The 12768-nt window shown below is 51.4% G+C and overlaps 1 protein-coding gene across 2 annotated transcripts in view; it reads left to right on the top strand.

The window, feature by feature from the left end:
• The window catches only part of KCNT1 (potassium sodium-activated channel subfamily T member 1), a 94496-nt gene that overhangs the window by 45357 nt on the left and 36371 nt on the right, over window positions 1–12768 (top strand). The window contains exon 2 of one of the 2 annotated variants that reach the window (XM_054174584.1): window positions 10729–10770. The exons of the other annotated variant lie outside the window; for it this stretch is intronic. Within the exon in view, the coding sequence (XP_054030559.1) occupies window positions 10729–10770 (42 nt within the window). The remainder of the gene's footprint in view (window positions 1–10728; window positions 10771–12768) is intronic. 2 annotated transcript variants of the gene reach the window in all.

The raw sequence follows: 12768 nt of genomic DNA, 5'->3' as shown, positions 1-12768 counted from the left end.
TGATCTTGCTGTGATCCTGGGGATTAGGGTTTAAAACACAAACATTTTTACAAGATAATCACGTCCTGTTTATGCAGCTCTGCTGGAAGCAGGGGAAGCTCTGAGCACTACCTATCCTGGGGCACACTGATACTCTTAAGGGATTTCAGACCTTAAGGTATTTGATTTTGGAGCTCTGCCCTAAGCCCTGGGAGGGCTGGAGGCTGATAGTGCTGCGTGTCCCCTCCATGCCCCACGTTTCCACCCTTGCCTCCGAGTCTCTCTTGCTGAGCTGCCAATAGCTGAAATCTGAACTGCTGAGGTTGGGGACAAAAAATTAGCATTGCAGAAAAGTTGAGTTTGGAGGAGAGCTCTGGAGGGCTCCAGTCCAATCCCTTGTCAAAGCTGGACTAACTTCAAAGTTGGCTCAGCTGGCTCAGGACCAGCCCTGCTGAGTTTGAACATCTCCCAGGCTGGGGATTTCTCAGTTTCTCTGAGTGCTGGGCTTGATCATCCTCAAGATGAAGAATTTTTCCTTTGCTGTATCTTGTACCTGTTCCCCCTTGTCCATTTGCTGCATGCATCCAAGAGGAGGCTGACTACACCTCACCCAGCAGGTAGCAAAGGCCAGCAGTTAGATCCTTGCCTCCCCTTCTCTTCTTCAGCCTGCACAGTCCCACCTCGCTCAGCCTTGCCTTGTCTCTCAGTTGAGATATTTTTAGCAGGAATAAATGGGACTCAGTTTCAGCCATGTTATAGGCAACAAGGTAGCTGGAGCCTTCTTAGTGAGAAGCAGCAGCCCTTGGTTAGGGTGAGCTTAGTGCAATGTTTCTTGGAGGTGAAGCTCGTTGGAGAGCAAGGAAGGTATCTCAGTGTCTGAATACCCCAGTGTCTGAAACCAGCTTCTGAGCAATTGGTGTTTGCTCCTCCATGGGGCAGTGAGACCTCAACAAGCAGGTCTCACTGAATGTGTTTTCACCACCTGACACTTGCACACAAGCAGACCAGTGGAAAGGTCCAGCCTGGCCATCAAAAGCATTACCTCCACTCTGCCCTTGCAGCCACATTTCCTGGTGATGGTCTCCGTCACAGGTTGCCACAGCAAGTGCCTGGGTTCAGCTTGTGTTGTTGAATCCCCTCCTGGGGGAACAATAAGTCAAGAGCTTATTTATTTGTTTAACAAAAGCTTTTGCCAACCAAGAGCTTTTGGAGATGTGTCTCTTTCTTCAGTGAACAGCATCGGCTGATTTGCCACTTCAGCTTTTGGTGAGGTGAAAATACTGTGGCAGGAACTTCCCCAGTGGGGTTTGCCCACATCTCCCCTTGCCAACATGCATGGTCCAGCCTCAATTCTTTTCCTGCTTCTCTCTTAGCTGCCTGATGAGGGTTTGTATCAGAAATCTGAGGAATATTGAGGCCAGGGGTATTGGGAGGATTTCTGTGTCTGTGCCAGACCTAGCTCCTGCAATTCTCTCTGAGCTGGGACCATCTGTACCACACTGTGAAGGTGGCACTGCTATGTTTCCTCGAAATGGGTAGGAACTGGCATCACTGCAGGCTGGGTCTCTGCAGAAGCCTTCATGGAGCAGACTTGAAAGAGAGCCCAGGGGTTCTGGAGGGTTTAACTTGCAACATGCTTTGCCCAAAGAGGTTGTGGATGTGCCCTCCCTGGAAGTGTCCAAAGATGGGTTGGATGAGGCTTTGAACAACCTGCTCTTGTGGAAGGTGCCCATGGCAGGGGTGTAGGAACTGGATGATCTTTAAAACCCCTCCAACCCAAACCGTTCTGTGGTTCTGTGATCCCCTTTCCTCTGGCTGGGCTAGGCCACCCCTCATGGGGACATATTTCTGGTGATGAGTATCCTTGTGTGGAGAGTGCTGAGTCCACATCAGGGTTCACTGTGCTGACAGGGTGGTGACATTCTGCAGTGGTTGCCTGAACTGCAGCATGTTATCTCCAAGCATTCTCCCAGCAGCTGGCAAACCAGGGGCTGGTCTCCAAGCTGGGGTTCAACCACCCAGCCAGCCTGTGTGTCATGGGAAGGTAGCCTCTCCTCACAGCCTTGGGTCTAGCTTCCTTGGGCTGCTCTTCCAGCCACCATCCTACAGCTAAGAGGGGGTGGCACTGCTCACATGCCCTTTCACCTGGGCACTTCTTTCCCACCTAGCAGAGGGCATTGCTGTGTGATGCTGAGCATGCTTTCAGTGTAGGATTGCTACAAGGAGCAGGCAGAGGGCTGGGTTGCTGCTCCCCCTTTATGAGGGCAGTATGCAAATGCTCTGCTTGATCCTGATGAACGGGAAAGGATCCCAGATCCTGCTGCCAGCACAGCGAGCTGACAGCTGGCATCCTTCACACTAAACAGAGCCATCCGTAAACACAGCCAGGGACTCCAGCCCGGGCTGGGGTGTGGGGGCTTCAGCCTGGCTGCTGCTTCTGCTCGCCCCAGAGCTGCCCTGGAATGGCCCCCTAAGGGCAATGAAGCTGGTGCAGGTTGGATATTAAGAAACATTTCTTCACAGAAAGGGTTCCCAGGTATTGGAACAGGCTGCCCAGGGAGGTGGTGGAGTCACTGTCCCTGGAGGGATTTAGAAGACACGTGGCTGTGGTGCTGAGGGATGTGGTTTAGTGGTAATCTTAGCAGTAGTGGTGAGATTGTGAGCTCTAGGTGAGTGGTTGGGCTTGATCTCAAAGGTTTTTTTCAGCCTCAACAGTTCTGTGATTCTAAGGAAGGGTCTTGAGAACAAGTCTTATGAGGAGTGGCTGAGGGAGCTGGGGTTGTTTAATCTGCAGAAAAGGAGGCTGAGGGGAGACCTCATTGCTCTCTACAACTACCTGAAAGGAAATTCCAGCGAGGTGGGGTTGATGTCTGCTTCCAGGTCACAAGTGGATAGGACAAGAGGAAATGGCATCAGGTTGTGCCAGATGAGATTTAGGTTAGACATTAGGAAAAGCTTCTGTACCAGAAGGGTTCTCAAAGCCTGGCACAGGCTGCCTGGGGAAGTGGTTGAATCACCATCCCTAGATGCATTTAAACGCTTTCTAGATGTGGTGCTCAAGGGTATGGTGTAACAGTGTCCCTGGCAGAGTTAGAAAGTGTTTGGATTTGGTGACCTTGATGGTCTTTTCCAACCATGGTGATTCTGTATGTGATTCTCTGCTCATCCTTCCTGCTTTGTACCCACACAGGGACTAGATCCACATCACCATGACCCTGGCAAGGCTTAGCTCTGAGCTCCCTCCTGCTGGTTTCAGATGTGTTTCAGTGGCTGGTCCTGCATTTGTGGTCCCTGTCCTGCAAATCCCTGTCCCCAGGCACTCTTGGGCAGAAAGCCTCTGGGCTTGGGGTGATGGTAACCCTTGAGCTAGCAGAGCTGCAGCCATGTGTCTGAGGGGAGCAGGCTGGGTTCCTCCCACGGCTGCTTGGTGAGATACCAAAGCCACTGAAAAACTCAGTGCCCTACATAGGCACTGACCCCAGACAAGGAGTCTCTCCTAAGGGTGCCTACACTCCAGACTTGGGCTTTTGCTCTGTTTGTTTTAGATCCCTCATTCCCAGTCAGGTGCTACCAGGGCATGGCATTATCGTTATCCTTCTCCAGTGGAGGCTTTCCTGCCTGCAGTGGAAGCAGGATGCCAGCCATGGCCATTTGTCTGAGCTGGCACCAGCTGCCAATCTGTCCACTGGGGCTATGTGGGACTGTGATGGAGTGGGGTCCCACAGCCCTACTCCAAGCTCATGCACAGTCCTTCTTCTGCATGGCTCAGCCACTTGACAGGGCTGCAGACTCATTTAGCTCATTAGGAAAGGCCAGGAGATGTGCCTTGCTGCCCAGTTCAAGAAGGACAGGGAACTGCTGGAAAGAGTCCAATGGAAGACCATGAGGATGCTGAGAGGATTGGAGCATCAGTGTGAGGAGGAAAGGCTGAGAGCCCTGGGGCTGTTTAGCCTGGAGGGGAGCAGATTGGGAGGGAATATTCTCAATGCTCAGAAAGAGCTAAAGGGTGGAAGACAAGAGGATGGGGCCAGACTCTCTTCAGTGACAGGACAAGGGGCAATGGCACAAACTGGAACCCAGGAGGTTCCATCTGAATAGGAAGAGAAATTTCTTTGGTGTGAGGGTGCTGGAGCCCTGGAACAGGCTGCCCAGAGAGGCTGTGGAATCTCCTTCTCTGGAGAGATTCCACACCTGCCTGGACATTGTGATCCTGGGCAATCTGCTGTGGGTGCCCTGCTTTAGCAGTGGATTTGGACTAGATGATCTCCAGAGGTCACTTCTAACCCCTACTATTCTGTGGACATCAGAACAGCATCTGCAGGGCTTTTTTCCCCTCCCCAGCAAGCAGAGTCCAGTGCCCTGCCTTGGCAGCTCCCACTCCTCTGGGAGAGCCCGAGCTCTCTGGAAGGTTATTGCTGACCATGCCAGGAGCTGCTGGGCACAGGGCTGGGAATGGCTTGTCTGGCTGCAGTGGGCAGTGCTGCATTTGGCACTGCATCTTGTTTGTTTCTCAACTGGATGTCTTTCAGTTGTGATGTATCAGCAATAGTGTGCCCAGCAGAACCAGGGACTGTCCCCCAGTGCTCAGCACCTCGAATACTGGGTTCAGTTTTGGGCCCCTCACTGCAAGAAAAACATTGAGGTGCTGGAGCAGGTGCAGAGAAGGACAATGTAGCTCATGAAGGGTCTGGAGAACAAGTCTTGTGAGGAGCAGCTGAGGGAACTGGGGTTGATTAGCTTGGAGAAAAGGAGGCTGAGTGGAGACCTTCCTGCTCTCTACAACTCCCTGAATGGAGGCTGGAGCCAGGTTGGGGTTGGCCTCTTCTCCCACATAACAAGAGACAGGACAAGAGGAAATTGGCTCAGGGTGCTCCAGAGGAGGTTTAGATTGGACATGAGGAGCAATTTCTTCCCTGTAAGTGTTGCCAAGCCCTAGAACGAGCTGTTCAGGGTAGTGGTGGAGTCCCCACCCCCTGGGGGAATGAAAAGCCATGGAGATGTAGTGATGAGGGGCATAGCTCAGTGGTGATCTGGCAGTGTTGGGTTAATGGCTGGACTTGATGATCTGAAAGGTCTCTTCCAGCCTAAATGATTCTGTGATCCTGTCGATTTTGCAGAAGAATGCCAAAGAAAACCACCTCTGTGACTGATGAAGAGCCCTTTGAAGTGCCCATTGATAGGAGGAGGCAGCTGTGCTGGTGCTGCTTGCCTGCTGCATGGCAGGGCTTGCTGCTGGTGATTGGTCTGGAGGGGGGGGTTGTAGTTCGTGTGGCACTTCCTCAGACATCAGACAACTGTCAGTGTCTGCCTGAAGCAGCTGGTGCCTTTTTTGGTTGTCCATCAGCACAGCTTGCTGAGCTTCCTCTGGATTAGGGGTGCTAGGAGCTGGAGTCTCTTCCCTGGGGTCATCCCTGCTCTGTCCCACAGCCGGTGTGTGTGTGTGAGTGTTTGCCCTTCCTCCATGCTGAGCATGCATGCTTTTGCATCTTCCTCTCCCTTTCCCCTTCCTCTTGGTTGTTTCTTCCCCCCCCCCCCCTTACTTTCTTTTTTTGTCTCCTCCCATCTGTCCTTCTCACATCAGGTTATTTTGGGGGATGAGTTTCTCACTGTCAGTATGGTAGGAACTGTGGTGCATCTCATGTCTTAGAGGAAGAACAATGCTTTGGGAGCCTTCTCAAGCAGTTACCTTGCTTGCTTCATCTTAACCCCCATCCCCTGCCCCTGTCAAACAGACGATTTTGAGACGATGAGCTAACGAGCACTAAATTTGATCACTCTTTCCTCTGTGCTGGAGTGGAGTGAGACTGAATCTCAGAGCCAGAGGAGAGTCATCAAGTTTAGTGCTGTTCAGCCCTTAGTGTCAAAATGCCTCTGAGCCTTGCAGGTGGTGATTTAAGCAGCCTGAAGCCCAGTGTGGTGTTGGCAGGTCATTACTTGTGTCTTTGAAACTTCATTGGGCTTTCAGTGAAAGCAGGATTGCTTATTTATTTATTTAACTTGAAAGTAATAGGAACTGCAGGACCCAAAGTGAATTTTTAATGCTTCTCATTTACCAAAATTCCTCTCAGGAAAATCGAGAGGCAGTGGAGCAGGCAAGGAGTTTACTGGGAGGCAGCAGATCTCTGTGTGAGCCCAGCTGAGCTGCTGCTGTGCTTTCCTCCGCCTGAGCATCCTGGAGACTTGAAGCACAGGGACAGTGCTAGCCTCTGATTATCTGCATGAGGCAGATGAGCCAAAGCCACCCAGACCCTGCAGCACCCTGACAGACCTGGGAGAGGAGCTGGGGCTCAGGTCTGCTGCCTTCTCTTCCTGGGAGCAAAGGGCCCTGGGGCTGCAGCCCAGATCCTTGGGGCTCAGGGAGTGCTGCCCCCATCCCTGCCCAGGCAAGAGAACTGCCTTTGCTAGGGTGAGCTGGAGACAGGGTAGAGTAGGACAGCAATGTGGTCTTGTGGCCAAAAAGGCAAATGGTCTCCTAGGCTGCATTAAGAAGAGTGTGGCCAGCATGTGGAGGGAGGTTCTCACCTCTGCTCTGCCCTAGTGAGGTCACATCTGGAGCACTGGGTCCAGTTCTGGGCTCTGCAGTTCAAGGGAGGCTGCAAAGATGCTGAGGGGACTGGAGCATCTCTGTGAGGAGGAAAAGCTGAGAGACCTGAGGCTGTTTAGCCTGGAAGGGAGCAGATTGAGAGGAAATCTCAATGCTCAGCAAAAGCTAAAGGGTGGGAGAGAAGAGGATGGGGCCAGACTCTATTCAGTGGTGCCCAGTGACAAGGGGCAAGAGCACAAGCTGGAAGCCAGGAGGTTCCATCTGAACAGGAGGAGAGATTTCTTTGGTGTGAGGGTGCTGGAGCCCTGGAGCAGGCTGGGGAGTCTTCCCTGGAGAGATTCCAAACCTGCTTGGACATTGTGATCCTGGGCAGCCTGCTGTGGGTGCCCTGCTTTAGCAGTGAGTTTGGGCCAGATGATCTCTAGAGGTCCCTTCCAACCCCCACCATGCCATGAGGCAGGATGGGTTGAAAAGGTGGCTGCTCAGCCAAGGAGCTGCTGTGCAGCGTGGGTGAGCAGGAGATTGCTCTCTCCTGTACATAACCAAGGTTTTTTTTGTGGCTTTTGTTCTAATAATAAATGCACCATTGTCTCTTCACCTTCTAATAAAACCTTTCCATTTTGGAAAGGGCTGCAGCTTGAAAGGCACTGACAGGTCTGTCTTTGTAGCAGTGAAGTTTCTTCCCCCTCTGCTCCTCTCCTTTCTGTCCTTCTTCCCTGCTCTGCCCCACTCTGAAGGAGGTGCTGCTTGAGCTAACTGGGAGCTCAGCATTGTGGCTTAATGTTTTGGAGGACCAAGACAAGAAGCCTTGACTTTCCTTGTCCTGGTAACAGACCCTGGACTCCAGAGGGGAGGGAAGGTTCAGCTCGCCCCTATGTCATGGTTGTTGTCCGTGGTAGGAATGAAATGAGTCAAGGTTTGTCTGCACAAGGTAATCAAGGGGAGACAGATCAGGATGAAATTAAAAAGTGGATTTAAAGTAGATTATCTAAACCCCATTAAAAGCTCATGTAACCTTCCTGCCTCGGTTAAGTGGCTTTAATTCTGCCTGTTGTAAATCTACTCTTCCCTTCCAAGTGACACTCTGCACAAAAGGGTTCACACTGCTCTGCTAATCCCCTCCAGCAGTTAACCTGCACTTAATGGTCAGATAAGTGACTCTGCAGACAAGTCCCCAAAGGCTGGGGTGGGATTGATGAGGAGCAGCCAAGGGAAGATGCTTGTGCAGCCCCTTGGAGGGGCTGGGTTAGACTCCCACTTTTAAAGATTTTTCTGGGACCTAGAAAACAAATCTTCAGATGAGAATTGGAATGATCTCCAACCTGGTTCATTTCTCTTCTCTTCTCTTCTCTTCTCTTCTCTTCTCTTCTCTTCTCTCCTCTTCTCTTCTCTTCTCTTCTCTTCTCTTCTCTTCTCTTCTCTTCTCTTCTCTTCTCTTCTCTTCTCTTCTCTTCTCTTCTCTTCTCTTCTCTTCTCTTCTCTTCTCTTCTCTTCTCTTCTCTTCTCTTCTCTTCTCTTCTCTTCTCTTCTTCTCTGGTGTGTGTGTGTGGTGGGTTGGTTGGATTTTGGTTCAGTATAGTTTTTTCCCCTCCATATTTTCTCTTTAAGGAACACTTGGGTGCCTGGTGGGCAGAAGGAGAAGTTTCAGTGTGACTTCTCAGGGCCAATTCTGTGATCAGCACAAAGCAGACCATTCACTTGGAAGCTGCAGTCACCTTTGTGTTACCATTTTATCATGTGTGCTTTAACCACAGCACAGAGTGTCCAGAGCTGCTACCGGGGAAGTTTAGTCTGTCCATCACTTTGGAGTCCCTCATATTCATGGTGCCTTTTTGTGAGTGGGATGTTTATTCACCTCTTGGCTTGCCTGGCTGGGGAAGGTGTCCCAGGAATCACACCAGCTCATCCCAGTGCTCCAGGACCCACGGTGATGCCAGACCTTTGGGGTCTGTAGGACCCCATCGAGCTGTGTGGTTAAATGTGCCCTTGCTTGATTAAATGTTCCCTTGCTGTTTGGTTTACAGGATTGTTCTTCTGCACTGGGGAGCTGCAGGTGAAATAAGTCCCTGTTTGCACAGGCCTCCTGGTTGCCAGCTGGCAGTAGATTAGGAGAAAACAGAATAATTTGCCACTTCTTTCCCATAAACATCTCAGCGAGGCATAAAATGATCCTGTGCAAAGCCCAGTCGAGTGGAGGGGCTTGAAGAGCCCCTGGTGCTCATGTGGGATAATCCAATTTGGCAGGAGGGAGGCTGAGCTAGCAGGGCTCCTTCCTGGGGCTGCTCTTGCCTCTGCTTTGCAGCTGGAGCAAGTCTGGGTTTGTTTGTCGTTAACAAATGCCAGGGCTGCTCCGAGGGACAGCGCAGCTGATGGACCCCCCTCAGGCTTGTTATTGCAGGGAGATGACACAAGAGACCATTTGGGTTTGAACTACTTTAATGCACTGTGAGGGTCACACCAGAAAGCTAAAATTGATCAGGGCAGAGAGGGAAGGAGGCAGGCTCATGGCTTGCTTTCTGCAAGCAGATTGTTTGTGGAAGATCATAAAAATTGTTTCAGTTGGAGAAGAACTCTTAAGATCATGGAGTTCAACTGTCAGCACTACACCACTATGGCCATTAAACCCAAAGTGCCATGTCTTCACGGGTTTTGAGCACCTCCAGGGATGGCTATTCCACTACCCACCCTGGGCAGCCTGTTCCACAAGGCTGAGTGTGTAGCTCCAGGGCCACAAGCCCAGACTGGGGCTGCTGGGCTGTCTGCGGGACCCTCCTCGTGCTCCTCAGGGGCCAGGAGCAGTGACAGAGGCTTGGCCAGGGCTAAGCCTGCAGGCCAGAGGTGGGAGTCCCCAGCTCTCCCCACAAGCAGCCCCAGCACCTCCTGAGCAGCTCCCCATGACAGGCTTCCAACCAGGCTCACTGGGATGTGGGGCTGCGTGGGGAGCCTTGTCTAGACGGAGCAGCTCTGCAACGCCCACGCCGGCTCCCCAGCTCCCTTCCTTCAGAGCTGAGCATCTCCCGTGGGTCTTCTGGGTGTAACGTGGGGGGATGTCACTGTCAGTGTCGCCCAGGGTGGTGGCTGCTGCCAGCACAGCCTGTGCTCTCTGCAGGAGGTTCAGCTCTGGGGTGCTGAGCTCCTCCTTGCAGCCTTTGCACAGACATTAGAAGCAGAGTAGTAGCAAAGTAAATCATGTTGCAAGGGAGTTTGCTCTGTGTGCCTTGTAGCTGAGGGATGAGGGAGCTTTCCCTTGGACTTGCATTTTAATTGAAATAAGAATTTATTGCTTTTATTTAGTTTGAACTATGCTGGAGTGCTGGGCACTCATACAGCACGAAAGAAAAGAGAAGAAGAACCTTCATGAGCTGCAGCTGCCCTCTTTGCTTTGGTTGTATTTCTCAGTTGTCCAGACTCATGTTAACTAAGGCCAGGAAAGAGGGCACTGGGAGGCAGGGAAGAGCTTCAGCTCCGGCTCAGGCAGTCTCAGCTAATGCCCATGGTGATGGGAACCCACAGCCATCCATGGGGATGGGTTTGTCTCAAAGAGAGCATGGTGTTTGCTAAAGGATTTTTCCCCCCTTCTCAGCTGCAGCTGCTTTGTTTCCTGGTGCTGTGCTGCTGTCTGTCTGCAGGATGTACAGTACACCAGCACAGTCCCTTCCCCTCCTACCTACTCTTGTACATCTTCATGTTGTTCCTCATCCCCCTGCCATGATCCCCTGTGTTACCTCATGATTCCTTTCTGTTCTTTTATCATTTATTTTTTTGCTTGTTTCCCTTCTCTGGTCATCAGCAGTGTCTGTAAAATCCACTCTCTGAAGGTGTGTTGCAGGAGAAACCCAAGGTCCAGCTCCTAAACCAGCCCCAACCAGCATCTTTCAACATCTGAATCCTCCACAGAAAGTGTGACACTGATCTGAGACAGAGCAGCAGTGCCCTTTGCAAGACTCATTAAAACAAAGCAAAACAGCATAAAAAAAGTTTTTATCTATGAAGCTGAGCCCTTAAAGGGGCTGCACACTGGCAAAGCCATCAGAGCATCACCAGGTCCCCAGTGCCCCCAAGCTGGGGACCTCAGCAGGGACACAGCCCCCAGCCCAGCTCTTGGGTAGTCACTGATTCCCCATGGCATGGCTCTGGCTGTCCCACCAGTATCTGCTCAGCAGCTGTACCTGTCCCTCACCTCCTGTGATGCTCTCGCTCTGTAGGCCTCACGCTGAGGACTTCAGCATGGATTCCTCCTTCTCACAGTAAGTTCACTGCATGCATCTCCCTGTGCTGGAACTGGGGAGGGGGTGTGGGCTGCTGTGACACTGTTGGCCCCGGGGCCATCACTCTTCCAGCAGGGAGCAGCCAACCACATTCTCCAGAGAGCAAAACCCCCTTGGAGTTTGGGGCAGGGTGTGTGGTGCCTTGTGAGCCAGGTATTTTGGGTAGCTGCACAGAATCACAGAATGGTAGGGGATGGAAGGAACCTCTGGAGATCATCCAGTCCAATATCCCTGTCAGGGCAGGATCAGCCGGGGCAGGTCACACAGGAACACATCCAGGTGGCCTTGAAAGTCACCAGTAGCCCAATCATGTTGCATTCTCATGGCAATAAAGTCCCCCCCAGATTCCTGCAAACACAGCACTGCAGCAGACCTGACAGCTTCATGCCCAGACTCAAGCATCCTAAGAGGAACCACTGTTGAAAATATCCCAGACCAGACGAGGTCTTTTGCTGCTCTTAGCACCAGGGAGTTGTGTGTGCGACCAGCAAACCCTTCTGAGACAGCAAAGGCTCTCACCACGGGGAGAGCTAACTACCCTTAGAGACAGATAAGTTTCCTGGGGAAGAAGTGATGTCCTTGGCAGCAAATTGATGATTATCCATTAACGATGAGCTCCATGCACAGGCTCTAATTAAACAATCCAGATTCATCAGCAGAAGCAATTATCGGAGCAGACTCATGAATGTCAGCCTCCAATGTTGCAAAACAAATAAGCCCAACAAAACACAGCGTGTTATTCCATTGCCTCTTCCCTTTCTGGCCTTTAATCTTCTTGATTATGCTGATTTTATTAAGATCAAGTGGTGCCACTGCCTGGCCACGAGCAGCCTGGGGCCGGGGCCGGGGCTGCTCCGTGCGCTGCTGAGACCTTGGATGGGTGACGCAGCAGGGAGATGATTGGGGGGATGAGCCTGTCCTTGCCCAGGGCACATGGCTGAGGATGTGTGTCCTTGGACAGCGATGAGCAAGAGCCCTGTGAACTAACAGGAGATGCCTGGATCAGCCCCCCCATCATCTTTTAGCAGAGCCTTTTGTGACAGGACAAGGGGTGAGAGTTTTAAACTAAAAGAGGGAGATTTAAACTAGAGAGAAGGAAGAAAGTTTTACACTGAGGGTGGTGAGATCTGTCCCAGGTTGCCCAGAGAGGTGGTGGATGCCTCATCCCTGGAACCATTCCAGATCAGGATGTTTGGGGCTCTGAGCAACCTCCTCTAGTTGCAGATGTCCCTGCTGAGTGCAGCAGGGCTTGGACTGGATGAGCTTTAAAAGTTCCAACCCAAACTAATCTGTGATTCTATGACCAGTGCTGGGTTAAGGGTGCACTAAATGCATTGTCTTAAAGGTCTCTTCCAATCTGAATGATTCTGTGACTGTGGGATTGTTTGATTGTCTATACTCAGCACTGGTGAGGCCACACCTTGAATACTGGGTCCAAGAAGGACATTGAGATGCTAGAGCAGGTCTAGAGAAGGGCAATGAGGCTGGTGAAGGGTCTGGAGAACAGGGCTGGTGAAGAGTGGCTGAGGAAACTGTTGTTTAGTCTGAAGAAGTGAAGGCTGAGGGGAGACCTTCTGGCATGAGGTGAGTGTTGGTCTGTTCAACCAGGCAGCAAGTGATAGAACAGGAGGAAATGGCCTCAAGTTGTGCCAAGGGAAGGTTAGATTGGATATTAGGAAGAATTTCTTCACTGAAAGGCTGGTCAGGCATTGGAACAGGCTGCCCAGGGAGGTGATGGAGGCCCCATCCCTCAAGAGATTTAAGAGCTGTGTAGATGTGGGAAAGGGTTTAGTCAAGGACTTCTCAGTGTTAGGATAATGATTTGATTTGATCATCTTAAAGGTCTTTTCCAACCTAGACAATGCTGTGAGTCTGTGATCTTCAAGTCCAAGTCGTGACAGCATCCCCACTGCCTTCAATGCTCAGCTTGGTGCCTGAAAATGAGCTTTGCAACTGCTGAGTAGAGCTGGAGAGGGA

Source organism: Dryobates pubescens, chromosome 29 (assembly GCF_014839835.1).
Source record: "Dryobates pubescens isolate bDryPub1 chromosome 29, bDryPub1.pri, whole genome shotgun sequence".
Classification (NCBI taxonomy): Eukaryota; Metazoa; Chordata; class Aves; order Piciformes; family Picidae; genus Dryobates; species Dryobates pubescens.
Note: the sequence above shows the minus strand (reverse complement) of the source record. Positions and strands in the feature narration are given on the sequence as shown.